The 25,791-nt window shown below is 30.8% G+C and overlaps 1 protein-coding gene across 1 annotated transcript; it reads right to left on the reverse strand.

Moving 5' to 3' along the window:
- Positions 1-253: 253 nt before the first annotated feature.
- Positions 254-23,933, reverse strand: LOC148229346 (cyclin-dependent kinase-like 4). The gene is made up of 10 exons (XM_088196826.1): positions 23,766-23,933; positions 19,801-19,995; positions 13,183-13,352; positions 9,282-9,403; positions 4,201-4,499; positions 1,510-1,704; positions 1,312-1,442; positions 1,046-1,251; positions 371-450; positions 254-307 (listed from the first exon to the last, which is right to left on the reverse strand). Exons 1-10 carry the CDS (start codon positions 23,931-23,933, stop codon positions 254-256), a joined length of 1,620 nt encoding a protein of 539 aa, XP_088052952.1.
- Between the last annotated feature and the right edge of the window lie 1,858 nt (positions 23,934-25,791).

Below are 25,791 nucleotides of genomic sequence, written 5' to 3' on the forward strand. Positions count from 1 at the left end.
CGATAAATTAAATCAATAACTATCGTTCAAAATTTTATTTTATGTTACATATTCTAATGCAAATAATTACAACGGCGAATAACAATAATTGACATATTTTAACTTTTATACAATTCAATGATTGTAAACAGTGGAATAAACTTTTATCGATACAAAACTTTCAACTATACAAAATATTATTATTATAAATTACATAAATATTGATTTAATGATAATTGTATTATAATTAACGGAACAGTTGATTATGCTGACGTCACATGTAAGGCAAGCTGGTAGGCGTTAATCTATTTCCCGGACTAATACTATCCTGGAAATAGTAATTAAAATTAGAAAAAATGTTACATAATTATATTTATTTTAAAATACTTACTCTTCTATATGCAGGTATATTGAGCGAATTTTCTAATGGTAATAATTTGATCTTTGAGCTTTTTAACGGACTTAAGGTTGCTGTAAACATAAACATATTTTTAATAAAATCACTAATTTATTATTATGCGATAATGTAAAGTAATATGCCAAAATAATCAATCACTAAATTTGATAGTTACAATCAGATCTCATTTTCTTATTAAGATTTAATTTTGCATGATCCAATGAATATTTATTTATGAGAGTAGTTAAAAACTAACTAATCGTTGCAACTAAAAATTCAAGCATAGAAATAATCCAGAGATTATAGTACAAAATATTAGGTTGCATCACAGGTTTGTGTTAAATAAGAGGCTTAATTAATGTTTGTGTTAGGACGGTGAAATAAGAGATGAGAAAATACAAATATCGACAGATTTGAGTTACATTGGAATGAGTCGCAAGCTGAAGCATTATAGAATCAGCGATTTTCAAGCCAAAAATATCAATATATAGCCAAACAATTGTGTATTCAAAAAGCAGGGCAATAATTATATATAAAAAAGATTCAGGTCTTTGACGATTTGTATTGCAAAGTTGTAATAAATCAAAAGGCGTCCAGCGTTCTTTACTTTTTATTTTCTGATTGAAGCTATTAGTTTACAAGACTCTTTTCTGCATATTCTATACATACCTCCTGGAACCGTGGGCAAAATTAAATCATGATTTGATCTAATAGATTTCGACTTTAACGGTTGCGTAGCCTCCCATCCTCTGTGCGGTTTAATCTCTTCGATTAAGAATATTTCACTCCTGTTATCGAAACGTCTGTTGCTTTGATTCTTGCTCGGATAGTGCAACGGAGCCGGAAGTGCGTTTATTGATACATGAAGTGTAGATCTTAAAATCATAAGAAACATAAAAATCTTTTATTTCAATGTTTTTAATGAGTCAACATACCTATTATGAACTGTTCTATGTTGAGGAGATGGCTGTAGAATCTGTTTCGAGTGTACCGAATGATGAATCGGCGATGACGGCGCATCCACAGGACTTGGTGGCGGATTAGGATGCCTTTCAGTGCTGATTTGCTATAATATGATATAGTTTTAGTCAGTATATTGTTTAGGGTTTGATAAGTTATTGTCTAATTCATACATCTGCACTGTCTATGCTTTTTTGGATGGTCACGCGAGAGTTGGGATTTGCAGATATTACATTGTCGTTGTTGATCGAAGGCGGTGGAGGCGGTGGCTCTGGTGCGGGGATTCTTACAGGTGTTTCGTCGTTGTGGATGTCTTTTCTACTTCTTCCGGCACTGACGCCTTGCCATTTTCTTAATAGAGGGTTTGCCTGTATAACGAATACATGTAGCATAGCTTTTTATTTGAATTTTAGTTTTGTTTGATACTTTATATATTATAAATAAAATGATTGTGAATCCATTGCTTAGCTTATATTTCATAAAGATAAATTTTAAATGAGTTCCGTATCTCTTAAAAAATACAGAGAATTTAAACTTCGTCATGGTCAAAGTTTACAAGAATGTTAGCTTCCACTTTCTTATCCAAGAAAGCTTGTAATATTTCAATTACATCCATAACGTCGAATTCACGATTTTGAATTGAAAGATCTATGATATTTATATGGTAAAAAATATTTGCTACATACATATATAGATAAAATCCTTTCTGTTTAAGTGTTCCAACTTGGAACTTTCAAGAGTAGGTCTTTTTCCCCCTTAATTTTAACAATCACTTCAAGACTTCTGTGTGATAGAGAAGCACTTCAAATTCTGCTTCTTTGATTCAGAGAACTGCTTATGAACAAGTTGATAACTTTCATAGCTGTTATTCCTAGTATTTCCAGAAATAGCAATTTTTTAGTTAGAGGTTAGATGAAATAAAAATTGATTCGATTATAAAAGACAAACGAGTAAAATTTTGTATTGATAATAATAATTCCAATTACCGTATGAGTTCCACATTCCCTAGATTACATCAGCTTGAGAATCTATACGGTCAGTTGGATGTTTTTAGCAATAATCACTTGTCTGGTTTTAAGAAAAAAAAATATTCCACTTTCTTAGATTGATGTTAAACTAATTTGTAGTCTTAATTTGTTTTAATTATTTTTATTTAGACGTTAAATAAATAAATATATTTTCTCAGCAGCACAAAGTTTCTGCTTCCTCTACTCAATTATAGATGGCGCCATTGCTTTAACAAAAAGCAAATGCTTGCGTTTGATTAGTGTGGAGATAACCTAAGTTATGTATATTCAGTGTTTGTACAACAATATGTTTAATATTAATTGGAATATAAATTCTAAATATAGTCAAAAGAACAACGTTTATTGTGACTTCGATTAGATTGGAAGGTAAAAATTATCACCAATCATCGATAAGTAAAGACTGACATATTTGGCAATTCTTTCTATAGAAAGCGAAAAAGCAAACTTCATGAATTTCGATAATATTATTAAAGATTTTGCTGTAAAAAAGCGAAGAAGTTTTTACATTGCATATTTATATTTTTTTGTTTTTGCTTATGAAATTTGAATAGAAAAGTATGGGAGCCGAGTTTAGATTTGTTATGGCCAAAACTGGTCAAATATATAAAACATTTTTTCATGCTCTCCAAGTTTCTAAATTATTTTAACGTTAAATAGAACTCAATCTTTATCGATTTAGGTACTGGAGTAAGTTTTCATGTGAATATAATCTGGCTTTCAATATATATATATATTATTATGGTAACAGAAAAAAAGAAGTCACATTTAAATGTTGACTTTTAATGACAATTATTGTTTATTAACACCTTGTAAAAAATTCATTTAAAATTCGAGATCCATTAATGGATTATATTATTCGATGATTTTCTCAGTGATTTTTGTTTTCAATAATTTATTAAACTCAATATGATCTGCAATTGTAAGTATTTATGTGATTAATTAACTATAAAGACGTTTAGTTATTGAAATTAGTATTATATATTGCAATGGATTTTTCAAGATTTTTGCTCTCTTGTAAGCGCGAATATTTTATTTTACTTTTTGGCAAACTCGTGCATGCATGGTGAGTAGAAAATCTAATAAAATGCTCGTTGCGTTTCTGAGAAGTTCGTCTACCTTTAGTGGAGTTGAAAGTTAAACAATGTTGCAAACGTTTAACCCTTTTAAGGCTAGACGTGCATACAATTATATGTTTTTCACATTGATAATCTGCCGCTGTAAGGTATCAGGCGCAAATAAGGCATTACATATAGTATAATAATATATGCTAGATATAAATTTGAAGTATAAACTGTTTTTTTTTCTTATCGTAACGCTTACAGGCGCGTATTGACACATGGCATTCCACGTATGAGTTAATAAAATGCGATTGGCATGATTTAATAATACGCTAACATGGTGGTCTAGAACAGTGCTTCCCAATTACTTTCCTGTCACGGCCCCCTAAATCTAAAATAATTAATTCCCGGCCCTTGAATTATTTTTTCTAGTTGAAGGGTTTATTTGGCAGTAATTATTACAATTATAATACACATATTTATAATACGCAATATTTCTGCGCATGCGCTTACATCATCTTCTCTGTGTATATAAATATGCTTTAATATAATGTGTTATTATTTAACATACTATATACATTCCCTAAATATGTAATGTGGAAAAATATTCATAAATTTATATTTGTACTTTCTACTGAATATTTTCGCGGCCCCCGCGAAAAATCCTACGGCCCCCAATTTGGGAAGCAATATAGTCTTTATGTGATTCAAAATCACATAAAGACTATATAACTTTATTTTACTTTTTTATTTTACTTTACATATTCAATTAGATTACCTGCACTTCCTGTTGCGCTCTTCGCCTCAACTCGGTCGGAAAATTATCAGCAAATCCATCGTGTGTGAAGTACACGTGTCTCAGTAATTCTCGACAGGGTGGTCTTCTGGTAGGCTCTGGTCTGAGAGTGGCTGCTAAAAGAGCCAAAGCAGGAGCCCTCCTCGAAGGCAAGAGTCTTCTCAAAGATCGACCTGCTCCAAATCCATTTCCGCTTCCGCTTCCTCCTCCGCTTTCAGCGAGAACTCCGCGCATTTGTGGCCTTCTAGCAATAAGTTGCTGTTGTCGAGATGATAGTTTTCCTATAATTAAATTAAAAAAATAAGCATGACTGTGAATGAAGTATTATATAATATAAACAATGTTGTAATGTATGGCAGTAAGATATGCAAAGCCGATAAAGTGTGGTACGCTATGTGTGGTCGATCGCCATTTTGTGCAAACAATATCCGAGTATCAAAACAACAGATAAATTTTAATCTCACGACGGCGTTTTTGCGATAGTATTATGAGTTCAGGACGTTTTGTTTATTAGCTTTAAAATCTGGTTATGAATTTTGCGATAAGATATTAAAAGCGTTCAATTTAATTCCCTTTGATATAAATCAATACGAACATTATGCAAAAGGCACGTTTTGAGGATTAGATAAACTCCAGCACTATTTATAGTAACTATTAACAGAAAGCATTTAAGATAGGTTATTTATTTATATTATTGGTATATTGATAGACTTATGCATGCGCGGTTGGGTTGATATATTTGCATAGTTATATTTAGACTTGAGCCCAATAGCAAAATAAGTACACCCGGTGTACCTAATATTTTTTACGATTATTTTATCTATATTAATATAGCATATATGGAGGTGATGTCACTCGTTCAGTAACGAAATTTAGCCAAGCGACAGAAACGCTTTATATGAAACAAATTACTCTGTAAAGCAGTGGTTCTTAACGGGGGGTGCCCGCACCCCTGGGGGTGCGGGAAGGTATATTGGAGGTGCGGGAGAAGCCCGTAACAATATAAATGATTAAATATCATTTATTAAATTTTTGATAATAAAATATTTGAAAACTACAGTACTTACCACAATAACGCGAAAGTCGGGACCGCGTTATTGGGGCATTGAAGCTCGTACAAAAACTGGGGTTATGGGTTTTTCGCAAAAAAAAAATACGTGAATGAAATAGTTCGTTGCTATGCATGCGATCACCGACACATACATAGGCAGTCGTTGATCATTGTTACATCGGGCGCGTATTGGCAAAATGTGCCGATCACTAGCACACGCGAGGACATAATAAGTGCGAACGAGTTAGGTAGATCTCTCCAACAAAAGATAGTGATGCTGGGGAACCATCAGTAGCTCCAGACCGGGAAACCAACCGCGGTCGTCCATCGGGGCGACCCAGGTTGATACTGGAAGCGGATCATCGGTCCTGTCGATAGGAAACATGTGCTCAAGTGCTAGGGTCGCTAATGAGCCGAACTTGGCTTACACACGACCTGAGGAAGCGGATGAGAGCACACAGGGACTGTCGTCCTTCTTTCTTACTCTCTACCTAAGTCTACTATTGTTTCTGTGTCATCGGCAGTTTGTCGAGAAACCTCTTGAAACAAACACGTTTACGCATTTAAACATCCGATTATGAACATTACTACCTATTTAATACATTATTAATTGGTCAGTGACTCAAGCCGAATAGGATACATTGATATTACAAACGTAAGAATTTATTTTGTTAATTTTTTTTAAACGTTATTTCTAAATAATTTAATTGATTATAGTGAGCCCTACTATGTAAAAAAATACCAATAGAACGACAAGTATGCTGCTTATGGATTCACTTGTAAAACAAAAAAAGGTGGTACGCAATAACCTTAATGCATCTTATGTTCCATAATATTTTCAAACTGCAATCTCAAACCATCAAAGTTATTAGAGCATTTCAACCATCTGCATGGGGGTGAAGGTGTGCATAGCATGAACAGTTTGAAGCAAAAAAAGGCTCGATTTGATACCAGTGGTACTATCTTAAAATTATGCGAGCCAGAAATTCAAAAGCCCTTGTTAGAAGCGTCCTATCAAGTGGCATATCTGTGTGCAAATAAAAGAAAACCTCACACGATCGCTGAGGAATTAATAAAACCCTGTGCATTAATAATAGCTAAAACTGTATTAGATTCTGATATAATTCGATCGCGAATTCTAGATCTCAGTGAAGATATTTTACTGCAAATAATAAGACATAAAAGTCAGTCCACTAAAAGTAAGCATACAACTTGATAAATCAACTGATGTTGATAATTGCAGCCAGCTTTTAGTATTTGTGCGATATGTAAAAGAAATGATATAAGAATTTCTATTTTGTGAGCCACTGGAGTTTACTTCGAGAAGAATTGATGTTTTCAATTATATCAAAGATTTTTTTCTAAAATATCAATTACCAATGAATATTATTGTCTCAATATGCACTGATGGGGCCCCAGCAATGTTAGGCAAAAATTCCGGATTTTTTTCACACATGAAAAGAGAATTACCGCAAGTTACAATAACGTATTGCATGTTGCATCATCATGCACTTGCGTCAAAAGCTTTGCCAGAAAGTTTAAATCAACACCTAATTACTGCAAATAATATAGTAAAATATAACCGTGAACGACCGATAAATCATCACAATTTTCATGCCTTTTGTGAAGAAATCGGTGCTGCTCATACCGTGCATCTATATCACACCGAAATACGATGGCTCTCTAAAGGCCGCATGCTTAACAGAGTTTTTGAATTGCGTTAAGAAATTATTCAGTTCATGACTAGTCAAAACTGTGATTTAGTAAAAGATTTTGAGAGTAAGGATACAATTCTGAGACTAGCCTACTTTACATATATATTTAGTTAATTTAATGAATTGAACATATCAATCCAAGGATTTGATAAAAAGAATATGATAATAGCTAGTGAAAAATCATCTTTATTTATTGGAAAACTAGAAATTTGGATACGTCGAGTTGAAAACGGGAATTTTGAAAACTTTCCCTTGCTTGATTCAATTGTTGTGGAAAATGAAAAAAATACAATTATACCTGACATTGCAATACATTTGAAACGATTGAGCGAATCATTCAATGGATATTTTTCTACTAGAAATATTATCAAAACTCAGAGATGGATACTGGATCCATTTCTATATAACCTAAATTCGATGGATGATAGTGATTTAAAAAAAGACGATCTTTTTGAAATGCGAGACAATGGACATATTCAAATGGAATTTGAACAATTAGAATTACAACAATTCTGGTGTACACAGTTAGAATGCTATCCACAGTTGGCGAAAGAAGCATTGCAGTTCTACCATTTGCCACCACTATCTGTGGATTTTCATCGCTTTTGCATATAAAAACTAAAGCGAGAAATCGCTTAAATGCAAGTGATGATTTACGCGTGTCTCTTTAAAAAAAAGACTCGCTTCACAAATATTATAATGAACAAGCAACAGCGGCCTATCTATTGATAAAAATAATATTGTTTTGTATTTGATATATAAAATTCAATTTTTTTTAAATAAAAAATAAATTTCGCAAAAAATGTATTTTTCTAAATTAAGATATCGAAGCACATTTTTCAATGGGATGCGGAGACCAATTTTCAGACTCAAGGGGGTGCGGCTCAGTTAAAATGTTAAGAAACACTGCTGTAAAGAAACATGCAAAGTGATTTGATCAATTAACAATTAATGAAAAAAAAAATTCTATGATATTTAATGACAAAAAAATAAAAATATCACCTTCCATAAAATAAAATTGTGTCAAATGCAACCGATGGGGTAAAAAGTACGAAAAAAAATCTCATTTAAAAAATAAAAAAAACTATCTTTCTATTGTAAGATCCACTAATAAGCGTTTTATGCAAAAACATTTCCAGAAGAAATTGTAAAAGTTGAAAAACTTTAATTATATACATGGGATTATTTAAATAGAGCGTAGTTACTTGAACTAATTTGAAAGGATCAAAGCGATCACGCTCCTTTGAATTTTTTTACGAAAGTATATAAACATTGCTTCATTAAAGCAAATACACTGCAATTTACCTAAGCGATGTTACGTTTGCGTATTTTATCTGTGCTTTCTTTATGCTGTTATAAGCACGTAACATTAATATTTGCCCTTCACGCATTACGTTATGTTTATCTCTACTTCATTATATTGTAAGATTCAACTATGTTTTTTGTTGAACTATTTTAATCATTTAGTGGCATTATGACATAATTAACGATAAGAAAATCATTTAGTTCAAAGTCAATTGCTATTGAATTGAGTGACTTTATTTGTGGCTCAAATACTTTAGAAGTATAATTGAGGGTAAATATGTTTTATGACACTCCATTTGGATAATTTAAGAGCTTTTACATTGTACTTGCAAAATCACTTGACCGTCTGTATTAAAACTGGTAAAATTTTAATAATAGCAAAAAGTACAGGTCGATTACGCCTTTTCCTGTTATATTTGAACGGATATTGTTACTCGTCTCACCTCATGCGCCTCTAAGCTTTCGCATGTACAGATAGAGTATTAAGTTCGAATTATAGTCGTACTACCTGGTGGTTAATATATCCAGGAACTTCAACTCGGGCGTGCATATAAAGCAAGCAAGTTAAAAAGCTCTCTAATTGTGGGAAAACAATCGCAGTACGCGACAATTGGGCGATTCAAGTGGGCTACGCGACGGTCATGTGAGCGACAGAAACGAAAAAAAGTTGTTTCAGGATTTATATGCTCTTTGTACATTTATGATTTTTAAATATTGCTATAAAAATTCAATGACTTAAAACATCATGATATAAACATAAATATCCAAGCATATTTTAATTGAATAATCTCTGTAAGTTAAGTTAAAACAAATAGGGGCAAAAAGTAAATAATTTGTGGCTAAAAATAGTTTTCTGAAAAAAGTCATTACTGAGATATTGATGAAAAACTTAGTATTACTTGGATTATAACAAAATAATATTATTAATTAAATATTGTACAATAACTACAAACTATAGCATTTTTTTAGTTACTAACTTATAACTCACTAACCTATGACTTTCACAATCAAGTAAAGTTGGTCAATATCCGATTCTCCAGGAAATAGGGGATCGCCTGTCATCATCTCGGCGAAAAGACATCCAACAGCCCACACATCCACTTCTGGTCCATATCTAAAAAAATGTGACTTTATAAACATAAACATAAAAACACATCTCTATAAACAATGCTAAAGTGCGCTTATTTTTAGAAGTCAATTTGCTTCAATTATTTTTTATCTACCATCATGAACATTACTAAAAAAAATATAATATTTATCTTAAAATATAAACTGCTTGTTATAATATTACACATAGAGAGTGAGTCGGTGACTGATACCTGAAAGACATGTGTTCGAAACCCATATAAAAAATGAAGTTTTTTAAATTCTGCTGTATTTGGAAGATTCCAATTAGTGATTATTATTAATTTATAAATTCAATAGATTTTTCTATATTTTTCTAATATTACGGATAAATATTGTGATGATTAAAATATTTATTTGTAGATATTGATTGTGTTAATCCTTTTGTAACGCATTAGGCTTACGCCTGTTATGTTATAATGAAGGTTTTACAGTATTTACAAATATATAATATTAACATATGTATATTATTATATGATGAGCAGTACGTTTTGCATCACTTTTTTAATCCTGGGTGCCAGGGTTTCAGTATTTTTAAAATTTCTATTAAATCTTTCGTTGTAACCTGACAGGCGTAAGCCCAAAGCGTTACAACGGGTAAATCTGTATCAACTGAGTAAGTCAATCAGACATAATGAATACCTGCAAGTAAGTATTAACCACCAGACTGAAAGTCTGGGAATCGGTGACATCTATATTTTTAATTATAAATTATTATGTGCTTTACAATTTATAATAAATAGATTTCTTTTTTTTAATAATAGCGCATTTTTATAAATAAAATTTTGAGTGACGCTGCCGGGGCTCGAACCCGCAACATCGGAGTTACTAGTCTGAGACGTTACGGACTACCCAATTTTTCCCTTATTTTATTATTAATACTTCTAGATTTTCCATAGTGGACTCTGTCGTCTGTTCCTTTTCAACAGAACGGCGAATCAGAGAAGAGTGATGAATTTCTAAAAATACAAATTTCTGTTGGAGACCGCTACGCAATAATGCAGATTGGAAACCACTACGCAGGTTATCTACTCTCAAGGCGACTAATTTTAATCATTTATAATTTATGGCGCGTATTTAATGCGTTTCATGGTCTCTCAATGGCGTATCTTTTTAAACACAGAAACTCATATTTTCTTTAACGGTAAAAAATGCTTTAATCGCGAGTGAAACTGGCCCTTTTTATGATCATAGGCGTAAATCTTACCGTCCAAATAGTGGCTCAGTTGATGAACCCGACAAAATAATTTGTTATCTCTACAAACTAGCTGCGCCTCTGCGAGTAAAGATCGATATTATCAGTATTTTGACTGATCATTAGGTACCAAATGTAATATAGTCATGCAATTTTATCTAAACATAATTAAGAAACGCTTTGGTTGTTACGCAGCGGGTGTCCTCTGGATGATCTCATTATATAACTCTGTTATGAAGACATGAATATTGAGAATTTGAAACGTTTGATTATTCAGTTCGTAAATCAATATTTAATTTGATCTAATTGAAGTTTATATAAATTGCAATAAAACTTTATGTATGCAGTTAATTAGCCGTTCATAATAACACACATGAATATCATATCTACAGTCAATAATATCTCGGCGTTCGTTTTGATTTTTGTCGCATCAGTGATGTAGTTAAAAACGATTGTTTATTTATGACTATGACACGCGTTTAATGAATCTTATCTGTAAAGCACACGTTAGCGACGTATTAGATAAACAATCCAATTTGGAAATCTAGAAGAAAATATTTTTCAAAATGCGACTGACAGATTTATCGAATTATGTGATCCATACCCAAATAAAAGTTCCTACGCTCTCGTTTCGGCTTGTAGGCGTAATAGTTGATAATGAAGGCAAACCACAACATAACGACGATACACTGTTATTAAAAATATGCAGATAAGTAACTGAATATTTTGAATAAATATTATATAATACATCATTTGGCCATATTTTATGTACAATTCACAACTGCATATTCTGTGATTTTTCGAATACATTTTCGCCTTTGTTCTGACTAATTGATTGAAAACAAACGCAGTATTATTACTATAGGGTTTAGTTCATATGACCGTTCTGTTTTAATATTAATATACGATTGCCAATTTCATAATTGAAAACCGCAAATGGCAAAGAGCGAATTAAATTTTGTTTGATTCGCATGGACCGAATGAGAGAAATATCGTTTACCAAATTAATTATGAGTTATTTGCCATACGAGTATTATACATAATAAAACATCTATGTTAGAAAGTCGAGAAATGAAGCTCATAAATTACAAAGATCTTATTAAAATATTGGCTTTTAAAAAATACCGCTTGAAGATTGTGTTAGTTATTTGAGGTACGTTTGAACCATAGTTTTCCAAACTTTTTTTGTGACTTCCTTTCGAAAATTATCCATTTCAACTAGCATGTAACCGAAGATTATGATATAGCTGAATAAGGAAATTAATGATGTATGAATGACTAGCAATACCTTACATTTAATAATTCAATTTAGTTGATAGCTCTTATGGCAACAAAAAAAATAAACTTATAATACTTATAAGTTATAATTATAAGGAAAAAACCAAATTAATTTATAATAATTATTTAATATATATTATTAATTTATTTAAATAAAAATAAATGGTATTGATAAAATCATATTCGAAATTATATTTAACGTGAACTATGAGCATGCTGTGGTTCTATTAATTTATTTATAATAGATCAGTGGCAGTCAATAATTTGCAGTTGGTTCTTTTCTTTAGTCCTCCTAACTACTTAAATTAGCTTTAACCGCATGAAGCCCACATTCAACTTTAATAAATGGGATGGCGGACATGCAATTAAATTTTTTTAATCTAGAATAAAGTGTATGTATATGCCTTAGAACAAAAATTTTTGCTACCGATATTTAAAATTAAATTTTAACTATTAAAGTAATTTTATAATTGCATTATGTAAGCACTTGAAAATATGTTTAAAATTATGTAGAAAGCACTGTTTTTTTTTCATTAAAGAAATATTTTTAAATGTAAAATTATTCACGTTCTGAATTTAATTTGTACAATACTGTTTTTGTCACAATTTTGTTAAATAAATTTATATTTAAATTTTATTCTTTAGTAAAGAATAAGCAGAGATTATATAATGAATTTAAACATCAATAGCGTAGCCCATAATGTCTCAGACTAATAACTCTGAGGTTGGGGGTTCGAGCTCAGGCAGGGGCATTCAAATTTTTATTTAAAAAAATGCGCTTTTATTAAAAAAAACCGCTTTTACTGATTATAAATTATATTACACATACTAATTTATAATTATTAATATAGATATCAGCGATTCCCAGACTTTCACTTTGACGGTTAATACTTTGTTGTAGGTATCCATTATATCTGAGTGACTTACTCAGTTGGTACAGATTTATACCATTGTAATGCATTGGGCTTACGCCTGTGGGATTACAATGAAAAATTTAATAATAATAAAAAAATCATTATATTATCTCGAATGCAAACAATTTTCTTATTGTTCATTCTTACTAATATAGATTAGGTTCATACGACGCATAGCGTTATTATAAATCTGGAAATATATCTGTGGCGACCGTTTGGCTTTTAAAGGTAGTAACGATGTTTCTCAGAACCAATTTGAAGAAAAATCGCGTTCAAAGTCCATTTTTGATGTAAAGATTATTTTTTAAAATTAGGTTTTAATTTTAAAATTATTTTATACAATTATTAAATTAAAAAGTAATAAGCATGTACAATACTCACTTTGGATCGTTAACCAACAATTCAGGCGCTCTATACCATCTAGTAGCCACATATTCAGTGTAAGGTTCTCCCGATTGATTGGTAGATCTTGCAAAACCAAAGTCGCAAAGTTTGATGACTCCTAAACGAGAAACGAGTACGTTTTCTGGTTTCACGTCACGATGTATGATCTGTAAAAAAATAATGGATAATGTAGTTATATATAACATTATTCAGTATATAATCATAATTGGTTACAATACATTTATTATTACTAATTCAATTGAAACATGAAGGTTTTATTGATCCATAGCATATATAATAAACGAATTGAGCTTTTATGTTAATTCATTAATATCTACTATACTTTTATGTAAAAAAGCTTTGCGTGATTAACGATGACCATGAACTATCCTGCCAAAGAAAGCGTATGCCTAAAAAGCTACGAAAATATTTTACTTTATCTTGAACGGTCTTATCTTGATTACACTTCTCATTTTAATAGTCGTGTACAAAATCAATACCAATGGTTTAGTTCACTTTACGATACTTGGTAAAAAAATATGATTGCCTCATAACTATATTATAAAATATAAAAATTAATGATAGGTATATGTAAATATATAAGAAATACGTATTTATTTAAATTAAGCTTATCGTAAAATAACAGGTTAGCCAAATGCGTCACATAAGAATATAAAAATAAAAAATCATTAAATATATAAATACAATTATACAAATCGGAAGATATTAAATAAACCAATGTGCGATGGCAGCATATTAAGGAGATGAATGGCGACAGCCATAAGCGAGTCGGCTATTGCGGACTTCATGGCTCTAACGTGCATTAGAAGAGGAAGCGATCGTAGCTCTCGAAGTCGTTTCGGAACCTTGAACTGGAATTCCTAGAGAATAGTTAATCTGCCATAAGCAATTTTTAGTGGTTTAAAGAAATTAATTTTAACCGTTTTTAGGATGCAAATTATATAAATCTTGATTTATAGATTCTTGGATATTTAAGTGTCATAAAAAACAAGGAGAACTGACTTTTTTTTGCAGATGTCGCTTAATTTTAGAGAGAAACTGCATTTGATGTCAAAAGTGATTCCATGATTTTAAGTGGAAGTTCCTCTAGCCAAATCTTTCCCTACACTAAAAAAGCCCGTCTCTATAGAGAAAAAAAGTCCGCAATCAATTGTAAAATATTGGCATACATAAGACAACCATATTATATCTGCGGTATCTATGACATTAAAGCATAACGAAAAGAGTAGAGGGCAAAGGTTGGAGTTTTGATAAGCTCCCGAAAACCTTTTTGATAAACGGACGAAGGAACTATATTTATTTATGTATGTAGAGCAGACGTTTATGGTGAGATACATTTTCTTTCGCTCGTTCGCGTGTTAAGTGACGAGAGTGAGTAAGAGTGCGTTCTGCACGCCCACTTCTTCTCACTCACTCTCGTCACTTAACACGCGAGCGAGCAAAAGGTAATGTATCTCACTGTACGCGCCTGAATTGTACAAATTATTAATCAATTTTGCCATGATAAATGAACAATGTCTTTCAATATGAACTCTACTTATTGCGTCACATTATTCCTGAGATGATTCTTCTTGTAGTAGACATACCTTTTGTAAAATAATTTTCTACTCTGAGGAAAAAATCATTTCAATCGTGAGTTGCCTCAAGATCGTCAATAAAACATTTGTCTATGAAATTGTGTCCTTTGGAAAGAACATAGAACTGGAGGTGAATCAGGACGATGTTTAAGAGTAAGCTGACAACCAAAGAACTAATAGATATGCATCGCTAGCAACAGCACGAGGCTATAGAAAATATATTGTTTGAAAAGGAACAGAAATATGCTGAAATCCCTCTCACTTCAAACCAGGTTAGGGGTATCTGTAAAATGTGGAAAATATTGCAAAATTTCCTGAAAAGGTATCACTTGAGTAACGCTATGGTAAAATTTTGACAAATTTTCAAAAGAAGGTAAAAGGAAATATCATTGGACTGGTTTTTAGTTAAAGCTATTCCGAGATGAATGGGTCATAGATTTAATTATTTTATAATATTTTTTTTATTAAATTTTCAGACGTAAGCCCAATGCCCTACAACCAACTGAGTAGTACTGAGATTAAAAGTATGGGATTCAGTAATAGCTATATTATTAATTATAAAATATTATGTGCTATATAATATATAATCTGCTGCTGGAGCCGGTTGTTTTTAATAATAGCGCATTTTTTATAAATAAAAATTCGAGTGCTGCTGCCGGGGCTCGAACCCGCAACATCAGAGTTACAAGTCTGAGCCGTTACAGACTACGCTAGTCCGTCCTAAAATGATAAAAAATATACTTATATTTTGTGGTATCCATTTTTATATTAATATTTTTGGGTTTTGAAACGAATATACTTTTAATTTTGAATTTGCTATGATATACGAGCACGTTTCCGGCACATATTATACTCGTAAATCGAGACTCTTTATATTGTTAATTCAGTAAAAAGTAAAACTAATTTTTACAGAACAAACATACATTTAATTTAATTAAGTTTATGAAGAAGTTTAAAATATTATAGAATAAGGTTATGTAGAATCTATAATACACGAAAATAATCAATAATATTCGGATTATAAAAAGTATATAGACTTTTCAGATATTTTATAAACCCATTTCTTTTTAAAAAATTGTTTATATTTAAATCAGAAAAACAAAGTAAATCAGAAGCTAGCGTTTGGTCTGTTTTAATTTATTTTATATATTTTTTTTCGTTTATTTTTTTTTTTAATAAAAAATAAAATATATTTTATATAAATACTTTTTTACCACACTGTTCTTATCAAAAATAGTCCCGAAATAGAATATCTGTTGCGCGAAATTCACACAAAACTAGCACGTTGTCCTAATAGATTTTTATTGATATTATACCATCAGCTATAATTTATGTGTCTTTCATAAATCAGGAACGACCTGTCGTTTAGATGCACCGCGATGTTTATTTACTACAGCGTCTATTTTTGGTGTCATGCAAAATGGTCATAGACCGTTTCGCTGTCATCCTATAGTTCGTGATTCTCGTAAAACAATTACGCCGACGAATATAATATAATAAAGGGGCGACATGCGACGACGATTGCGGTTTTCGGCGAAACTTTCCGGTCGATTACAAAACAACCGTCTGTTGCGTTCGAGCTTTTCCGAGAAGGTTCAGGAAATCGATAGGAATGAAACTTCCGCGTATTGGCAATATTCCTCTTTCTGGTTGTGACTCGATGTTATAGTTTTGAAAAGCAAAATAGGTGTAGTAGTTTCTACACCGACAATTTTTATTTTACGTTTCCAATACAATAACAGTAAAAGAGGGTACAAATTAAATCAAAATAAAAACATTTTTATACATATTTAAAAAAAGAGGTAAATTATTTAATATGCCACTTACATATCCTTAAATTTGGCGTAATTTTTAACAGCTTTTATTATAGGCGTATTTAATTATGATACATTATCCAACGAAACATACAAAGACATAACGTTTTTATTGTCTTCATTTGTCTTTATATATTTTATACATTTCAAATTAAAATATTCATAAATCCACAGGATTCAAATTGTTAGGGCCATTTTTTGGCCACAAACTAGGCGGTACCATGATAAAAATGACGCGATGGCAACAATAACAACATTTTATTCTTTGGCGGACCACGACGTAAGTACGACGGCCGGTGGGGCCTCGTCTGCAAGCTGTTATACCATTTAATTAAGCAACACGTATTCAATCATTACATAAATTCAATAAACCACTACTGCAGCTGATCAATCTCTGAATATTAAACCTCATAAGTCGATATGATATTGTTGAAACTCGATGAAAAAAGCATCTCAAATTTATATAAAAAAATCAATGATCTAATTGCTCTACAGCTATATTTAAACATTGTAAATTTATATAAATAAACTTTATTACTTTTATCTATTTTAAGTTTCAGAGCTATATTTAAAATAACTTTTATAATATATGTATACTTATTTTTATTATTTTATTATGGTTTGCAAGACTCGTTGAAAAGGTCAAACAAGTAATAGGTTTGTGTCAGTCAGATTTTATATGAATCTGTTTTTTTCATCAACGTGAAAAATAAATAATTATGCGTATCCAAAGGTATTCTTTAGTTTTTACAAACTAATGCCATGTAATCGTTGGACCTTACTTAAATAAAATATTAAGGCTATTGGCAAATATCTCTGCTAAGCAAATTCCACATTCCACAGAATAGCGACCTAACTAAATGTACTGTAGGAAACAACATTGATGATATCCCTAAAACATGCAATAACAGTGAAATCAATACTATATGTTTTTGGCTAAAATAAATAAACAATTCTGATGCCAAAAAGAAAAGTGAAACCTATTTTTAAATAAGTCACAGATTATTGTACTAGTCATGAATATAAATCTTACACATGCATGGAAATTATAATCGCGAAAAAAATATTGCGTAAAATTATGCGGCTCACAAACCGTAGGGTTAATTTATTATTAAATTGGCGAGCTTTAAACTACACAACTATTATTCTGGGAAGATCTACACCTCTGTTCAGTCGACGAGAAATTCTCGTCGACCGAACTCAAGAGTCAGCTATACTAAATATGTCACATTTTTCTATCATTGCCAGCTCAGGAACTTCAGTGTGAGATCTTTGAGCTGCATACGTCGACAAACATATATGTTTTTAGCTTTGGCATACTGGCATCAGCTCATAAGATGGCGTCACAGCTACTGCCAATTTTGCGATTGGCCATTAATTTATACGTCAGTTCATTATTATATAATGCGTCAAATAAATAAATTGTAGCAACCACACACAGATGACCACGTTTGAAAGGGTCTTTCTCTCAAAACTTACGTTAATTTACTGTGACCAAAATGATCATCCATCAACAAGGAAACAGTAGCTTAAAGGATTTTGGACCACACAGCCCTCGTTACAACCACATATATAACACGAGTTTTGTTCTTTCTGTAAATATTATCCGTCATTAAGAGAATATTTTTTTGTTATGAAACGGTCACAGATATAATAACCGGATTCACAAGAGTCCCGTTGATTGCAATATGACATTGGACAATGCCCATCAAGCGAATGTGGCTTTCTAAAAGGGTATATCTATTTCGCCGTTCTAAGAAGCGACTGCAGTGATTGGCTGGATCACTGCATAATTGCGATTGGTCAGCTAGCTTTGCAGCCTTGGATACTTAAGACTGGACTCCGATGAGGAGAAGGCAGTTACGACAAGCAGATACTCAAAGAAACCAGCAGATTCCCCAGCTTGGAAGACACGCCCCTATCGACAGACGAAAAGATATGACCCGAGACTCCCGAACATGATTATCGCAGCAAGAGGAACTGTCTCCAAACACTCGCTGCAGGCACCTACAAGACCTTCGAGGACCTCCCACGGACATCAACCCTCACGCCAGCTTTTCCACCACCGCTCAGAGCCATTTATCGTCTGACGCAAAATATGTTAATATAATGTAATAAAACTCTAACTAGACTCCATCCCGGGTTTCACTGGCTACGAAGTCATCACCCTTAAACCTTAAAAAATATATGTGGTATCATGTAAGTATATGAAATTAATTACCCTGTACTGAGAATCAGATAAAATTTGTATTACGCTTAAAAAGTCTAGTTCCGCTCTTTATCATTACCATTAGTCAGAAGATCGAGGACTGGAGGAGACGTTACGTTGTACTCGCAATTTTTAAAGGGCAAATAAGGCGTAACATTTCCGTCCATATTTATTTCAGTCAGAACTTGACCATAGCTTTTACTTTAACCTTTTAATAACTAAGTAATCATGTGCATTCCAAAGGTTTTTACTTTTCTTATAACAATAAGAAATCGGGAATATTGAAAGATTTTGCTCAAAAAAGTCAATTATTTTGGATTAAAGTAACAAATTTATTAATAGATTAAAAATAATTAGTGCAATAAATTAAAAACAGATTTATTAGAACGGCTTTTATTAAGCTTTTAAGGTTTTAAAGACTGTTATAATTGCAAGATATAAAAACACAACTAACAGCTAAAAACATTAAAACTCTTTTCCGATAGTGAAGTTATATTTATGAATTAAAATTGAGCGAAAAATCATTTTAATACAATCCGATGTATTGATAAGTTTACATATATCTGTGTGGAATTTATTGCGTCATAAAAAAATATTTCAAAAAGTTACAAATAAATAATGATCCATTTTTTTTCTGCAAAGTAAAAAAAAAATGGATGCTGCTTTCGATATTAGAATAGAGCTGCAATAGTAAAAAAATATACTTAATTATTTACACTGATTAATAATTGTTTGTTAAATGTATTTATGTTCAAAGAATCTATTTATAAGGAATAAAAGTTTATCACTGGCTTAAAAATGTTCCACGATTAAAATAATTACCGTTGTGTTTAATGTTATAATTTTTTTATCTCAATAATGCTTAAGATAAATGCTTAAATTCAATATCTTTTTGTAGAATTAACCATTTATTAGATTTTAAATGATTAAAAAAATAATGGGTATTGGTATCATTTCTAAATAATATATTGTATTATATAAATTAAATTCATACATTATTCGAGTGGCAATGATCCAGAGCCCTCAAAAGCTGATAGACGTGTCTCCTGACCACTTCGTCCGGAAGTCCACCTCCAGCAGCCTCCAACTCTTCAAGCACAGTCTTCTCCACATACTCGAATACCATATAGAATCTTCTCCTCCTCCTGAACACCGCCAGCAAGCTCACCAGATTCTCGTGCCTTAATTTCTGCAAACATAAAAAAAATCGTTCAGAATTAAACACACTTGCGTGCTTGACCTCGAAGACCTCGACGTTATCAGTAGTTTGTCCTCGAGATTCGAAAAGGCCAAAATTAAATATTATTAGAAAGAAAGCTGAAAAGAAAACAACGTAGCAAACGTGGAACGCTAATTTTCAAATGCGATTTTCAACCTTCAAGGTTCAAGGTTAAACCGATTTAGAACCATCGCATAATGGATGTTACATTTACGTGACTTTGTAAAAATTGAAAGGATTAACAATCGGCTCGTTTCCCCCAATTTTCGGGGGGTGATTATGCCAATTGTATCGTTTTACGTGATTGTAGTTAATAATCTACGGCGATGATTTTGCGAATTGTTTACATGTAAAGGTTAAAAATAAACGTTTCGTATATGCGGTAAATTAATAATAGATTGCTTTAAATTTGTATACTTTTTTATTATATTTTTATTCTATTCCATTATATTTATAAATATCCGGCGGAGCCTATTGCTATACATGCAATTTTTATTATTATTCACTATCTAGTATCCATATATCACAGCGTCACGTTTTATATAATACATAAACCCCTTTTCATTAGCAGCTTAAAATCAAAATTGAACTGAAAATATAACTTGATATAAAAATACATCCGCTGACAGCTAGCTAATTCCTATTTAGTTAGCATCAGATAGAAATTATCATATTATCGTATTATAAATAATAGTAAGAGATAGACGAAAAATATAACTACACACTATACCACATACTTTTCTATGACCATAATTTTTATAATCATTTGTACTACTAAGCAATATATTGTACACGTCGTTACAAAGAAAAAAAAAGCTAATAGTTATTTTTGATCGGGATTATTGTGACCATCGAAAAGTGAGCACAATGGTTTCGCTAATAGATGGTCACACGGGAGACTTTATGCTTAATTAGAGGAGACGGACAACAGAGAGGTGAAGATTCTCAAAACTGACTAATTGATCTAAATAAGCCGTTTTCCCATTCATCCAAGCTTCTATGAGAGAACAAAAAATACACACATGTGCTTACTTCAGAGGGCAGATCCGCAGATAGATATATATATAGAAAGAGAGATATAGTTTGATACACAGAGAGGCACCAACATCAGTTCTTTAAAGCCTTTATGATTACCTAGCTTTAGTTTAAACATAATATGTATTATGCTAGTATATACATTAAGTATATATAATTAACAAACATTAAATTTCGACACAATAAAATATATATTTGCATCTTGAAGACGTAGTAAGTAATTACTATAAATATATTTTTAATAAATAATTAGATATTTTAAGCTTTTGATTGTTGAATTCAAATATATGTATGGTTATAATTACATATTAAAATTTTAAGTATGCTATTTTTATATTTTACATATGTATAATATACATCAAAACTGTCTAGTCCACCACTGCTCTCTATATACATACATACAAGCGGATAGTAAAGCGATATTTACATTTTAAGTGGTGAAAACTTTATATAAAATACAATTTAATTACTTACAGAAGCAGTAACGTGAGCTTTCCATTCGTAACAAAATAAAATACTTGCAACAAACAGTACGCAACAAAAGTTGGGCCATAATACTTTTCTGAGAAGTGTCGGCTGGGTAATTAAATTGTGCATTGTTGTTTAAAATAACTGGGTTTATATATTCCAGGAACATGTATATAGAATCGAATAAGATTAAATTGTTCGAGTGGTATGTATGTATAATATTTATTTTATTCTAAATCGTTATTCTTAGTAAAACAATATAAAATATAATTCAAGTCAATCGAGCTATACTAATTTTATATTTTAATACAAAAAATAATCTTCAATGACGCTAAATGATATTCCACAAAACATTTTTTATCTGCTATATTTGTGACTATTTTCGCTATACACTTCGTATATGTACATATATTTTAAGTCAGCTCCGAAGCGAATTTAATATTTTATATTTTGATAATGAGTTGAACTTACTTCAAATTTATTGTCAAGTATAATAGGTGTTATTGACTATTAAAATTTGTGTCAAAGAAGGTGGTTATTAATGACTCAATTTAAAAAAAATTATATTTAGATTATATACCTTTATTTATCAGATTTATTTTTAAGTTTGATTCAGAAAATAGAATAATGCATGTTTATTTTGAAACTATTTAATTATAACCAGGACACGACCAAGCATTTAAGTATATATGTCCGACTATGATGTCTCGCATACAATAAGGTATTGGCAGTTTGCAAGACTGAATATCCAAAGATGCATTAGCGAATATGAAGTATTCACAAACAATAAGCTGTTAAATATTTTATTGGTTAAGCAACTTATGGATCATTTGTATAACAAAATTAAAACACGGCAATCAGGCGCAGTATCGGCCGAGTCAGAGGGCGCCTCGAAAACTCATAAACATATATCTATATATTGCAGTTCCAAAACAGTTAGAGTGTGAAAGTCGTAAAATTCTAATATTTTATTCGCATACATTCTGCAGGATTTAACAAATCGTGTTGTGCAATAGCGTATCGGGAATGTAGATCTGAATGGCACATTACTGCAGGTAAAAGGTATACGTACTATTTTCGGACGGCTTGTATACATTTATTTAAAAAAATATATGTTTGACTTTAACCCTTACTGATTTATAATTATGATTTTCTTCATAAATAATATAAGACACTGTCAATATTTTTAATGTACAATCACAGGTTGATATAAAATTCGCCTAAAATTTTGAATAAAAAGTAGTTTTTATTGTATCGAAAATTTTATATTTTAAGTACTATAGTTATGCTTATAAATAAGATATTTTTAATCAGAAAAAACGAGTTACAAAAAATAATTTTTATTATTTTGAGAACTGACTTTTCATATCGAAAATGCAATTATGGGCACTTATATAAATAAAGTAAATACTACAATTCAATCAATTTATTATTAAGTTGTATAATATTTAATATAATAATATATATAATATTAATGCAGAAGCCAGTCTAAAAATATACATTCTATCCGAATTTAGTACACTTGCATAATCTATTAACTTAATATTTATTTAATTTAAAAAAACAATTTTAAACACTAGAAATAATACATAAATTCACCTTTGATATTATGGACTGGTCGCTAAAACGCCGCTTTTTTGCAAATGCAAAGGACAAAAAAATCTATTACTTTTTATTGCTTGTATTAAACAAAGTAATTGCATATCCATTTTTATTATCAGATTTTAGATTTGTATTTAAAAAAATAAACGATACAAAATATTAAAATGTGTAAGTCAGTGACTTCCATTTTATTAATTATTACCCATTAGTGCAGCTTTACAATCGATAGATATCACTATGCACGATCTAGCTCGATTTCTTTATTTTATATTCGTCACGATATTCATTTGAGATATAAGAAAAATCTGATAAAATCTAATCTGTGATGGTCGATCGGAATTATAATTATATATTAAGCACAAATTTTAAATTCTTAAAAGCAATACAAATATAAATTATTAAGGTGGTATTTTAAAAAATATAATACTATATAAATTCAAGCCATATCAAACAAATTTAGCGAAAGCTATTTTTTTCAAGAATTATTGAGGTCATAATAGCCTAGTTTATAAGGTCTAGACATGAAAAAAAGGGGCCACAGGATCGAGCCGCAGCAACAAACTTAAATTTTTATTGATAAAATTGCGCTGATCTATTGACAATGAATTATAAAAAATATTGTAAATTATACTAACTTTCAGCATTTTGATCTCCCTAAGTGCCATTTTCTTCACTGTTGCATCTTCTTCAGTTTCCAAAAACTTCTTGATAGCCACCAACTGTCCTGTCTCTTTATGTTTACACTTCATAACCACTCCATAGGAGCCTTCTCCGACAACCCCTAACTGTTCGTACTTCTCCATCGTGTTCTTCACAATTTCTCACGAAACATTATTTATGATCAAATATGGCACTATGTTTACTTCTCTTTAAGTGTTCTGGCAACAAGTTTTATATGCAGGGGTTAGGTGAAAGGAACAAGGTCGCTCGTCCGTGCACCTTGTTTCAAAGTCACCGAACGAATTAAAATTTTTGGATTGTTTTTCAGTTAGCGGCGCTGCTGAAAGCTCGTTCGCTCGTGGAAACTTTGCCCGAAGCTATTTACATAATGACGCTGAGGGAGTTAATTGGGGCAATGGCGAAGAAGCGTTCGCAACGAAAACTATTCCGTATTTGTAGAATGAATCTGATACGGCCATTTGAGTATTACGTAAATGTATATATTTAACCCAATGTTGTAAACACAAAATAGGCTTAAATATATATATATATATATATATAAGCAACCCAAATTTCTGCTCTTAAACACTTTTTATTGATGACAATAACCTAAAAAATAGATTTTAAAGCACTAGAAAAAATACAGAAATATTGCATTGAGTAAGAAAGTTCACAATATGTTCGTTATTTGCACCACTTTGTATTTTACTATCACAAGAATCTTTCATATTGATTTGAAGGTTTTATTATATTTTTATGGTAAAATTTTAATGATTAGTATGCACCCTTCATAAAATGCCTGGATGATATAATGTGTAATATTAAAATACAGGTTTCCTGTTCTATTGTATTTGGTTCTGAAATATTATGGAATAAGACTATTTAATGAATTACTGGAGAATATAGATTTATTGCTATATCAGAATAAAATTAAAAACTGGATAACGTTAAATTAAATTTAAGCTCTATATAAAATCACAATATATTTTTTTAAGCAATTCTCTATTTACGTTAACACATTGATTATAATTCATAATTGAGAAAGATGACAGGTTTGGGTTTATCCGTATTGAATAATGTTGAAATGGATAGCTCTCGAACTGACTGTGTTAACGCAAATAGCGTAACGTTAAGATTATGAAAAACGAACATATTGTGTTAAAATAATTGTTTTAAATATTCTAGCTACAAATGTGTTTTGACATTTTGTCCTATATTTTTTATCAAAAAAATCTTAAAACACGTGAGTCACTTTTTTTTTAAACAAATTAACGACTTATTAATATTTTTTTTAATTGTTAAAGAAAATTGTATTAGCTTTATTTATCAGTAAATAAAGTATTTAATATTCATTTTTAGAAAACAATTTTGACGCGTGAAGGGAAATAATAGGTGACTCATTAAAAAGTTGCTGGAGTTTAAAGGGTTGAAATAATAAAAAAAATATAATTCTTAAAAGCATATTAGGTTTTGACATAAATATCCTTAATATAAATACCGATAGTTATTTTAAATGAAATCTTCCTAATTTTAGAAATAGTGCAAAATGCTTAACATACCGTTGTAAAGAAAATAGTATATAATGATTTAGCTGTAGTTTACATTTAACAGCATTTATTTATTCTCGATCTTTAAAATATATTAGGTAATCCCTAAATTAATAGAAGTTTTAATGGTCAGTCTTGAATTAGTTATTGATTCATGAAATATCTGGACATTTCGATATTCAAAAGAAAAATTTAGCTCCAGAATTTTTATCGAGCTTAAAATTTATACAAAATTTTATAAAAAAATTCGTACAGGTAATTATGATATCAAATATATTCCTGGATGTGGAGACATCAGAACTGTAGAAATGAAGGCAAATTCTACTCAAAATATGTATCAGCTTGCAAAGAAACTAAACCAGTTCGATATAACATTGCGTAGATATATAAATAATATTGGGAAGGCTTGGAGACAAGGTGTATCCGCATATTTCAAGAGCTTCTGAATCTTGAA

The sequence above is a fragment of the Plectrocnemia conspersa genome, unplaced genomic scaffold (genome assembly GCF_051122295.1).
Source record: "Plectrocnemia conspersa isolate PC_06_02 unplaced genomic scaffold, ASM5112229v1 ptg000011l, whole genome shotgun sequence".
NCBI classification, from domain to species: domain Eukaryota; kingdom Metazoa; phylum Arthropoda; class Insecta; order Trichoptera; family Polycentropodidae; genus Plectrocnemia; species Plectrocnemia conspersa.

Excerpts from the sequence above, each read along its gene's own strand:
- LOC148229346 (XM_088196826.1), bottom strand. The coding sequence starts at position 23,933 with ATGGAGAAGTACGAACAGTTAGGGGTTGTCGGAGAAGGCTCCTATGGA. Across the intron at positions 9,404-13,182 it reads TTGTTGGTTAACGATCCAAA|ATATGGACCAGAAGTGGATG; the intron begins GTGAGTATTGTA and ends ACATTTTTTTAG. Across the intron at positions 1,705-4,200 it reads GAGCGCAACAGGAAGTGCAG|GCAAACCCTCTATTAAGAAA; the intron begins GTAATCTAATTG and ends TTCGTTATACAG.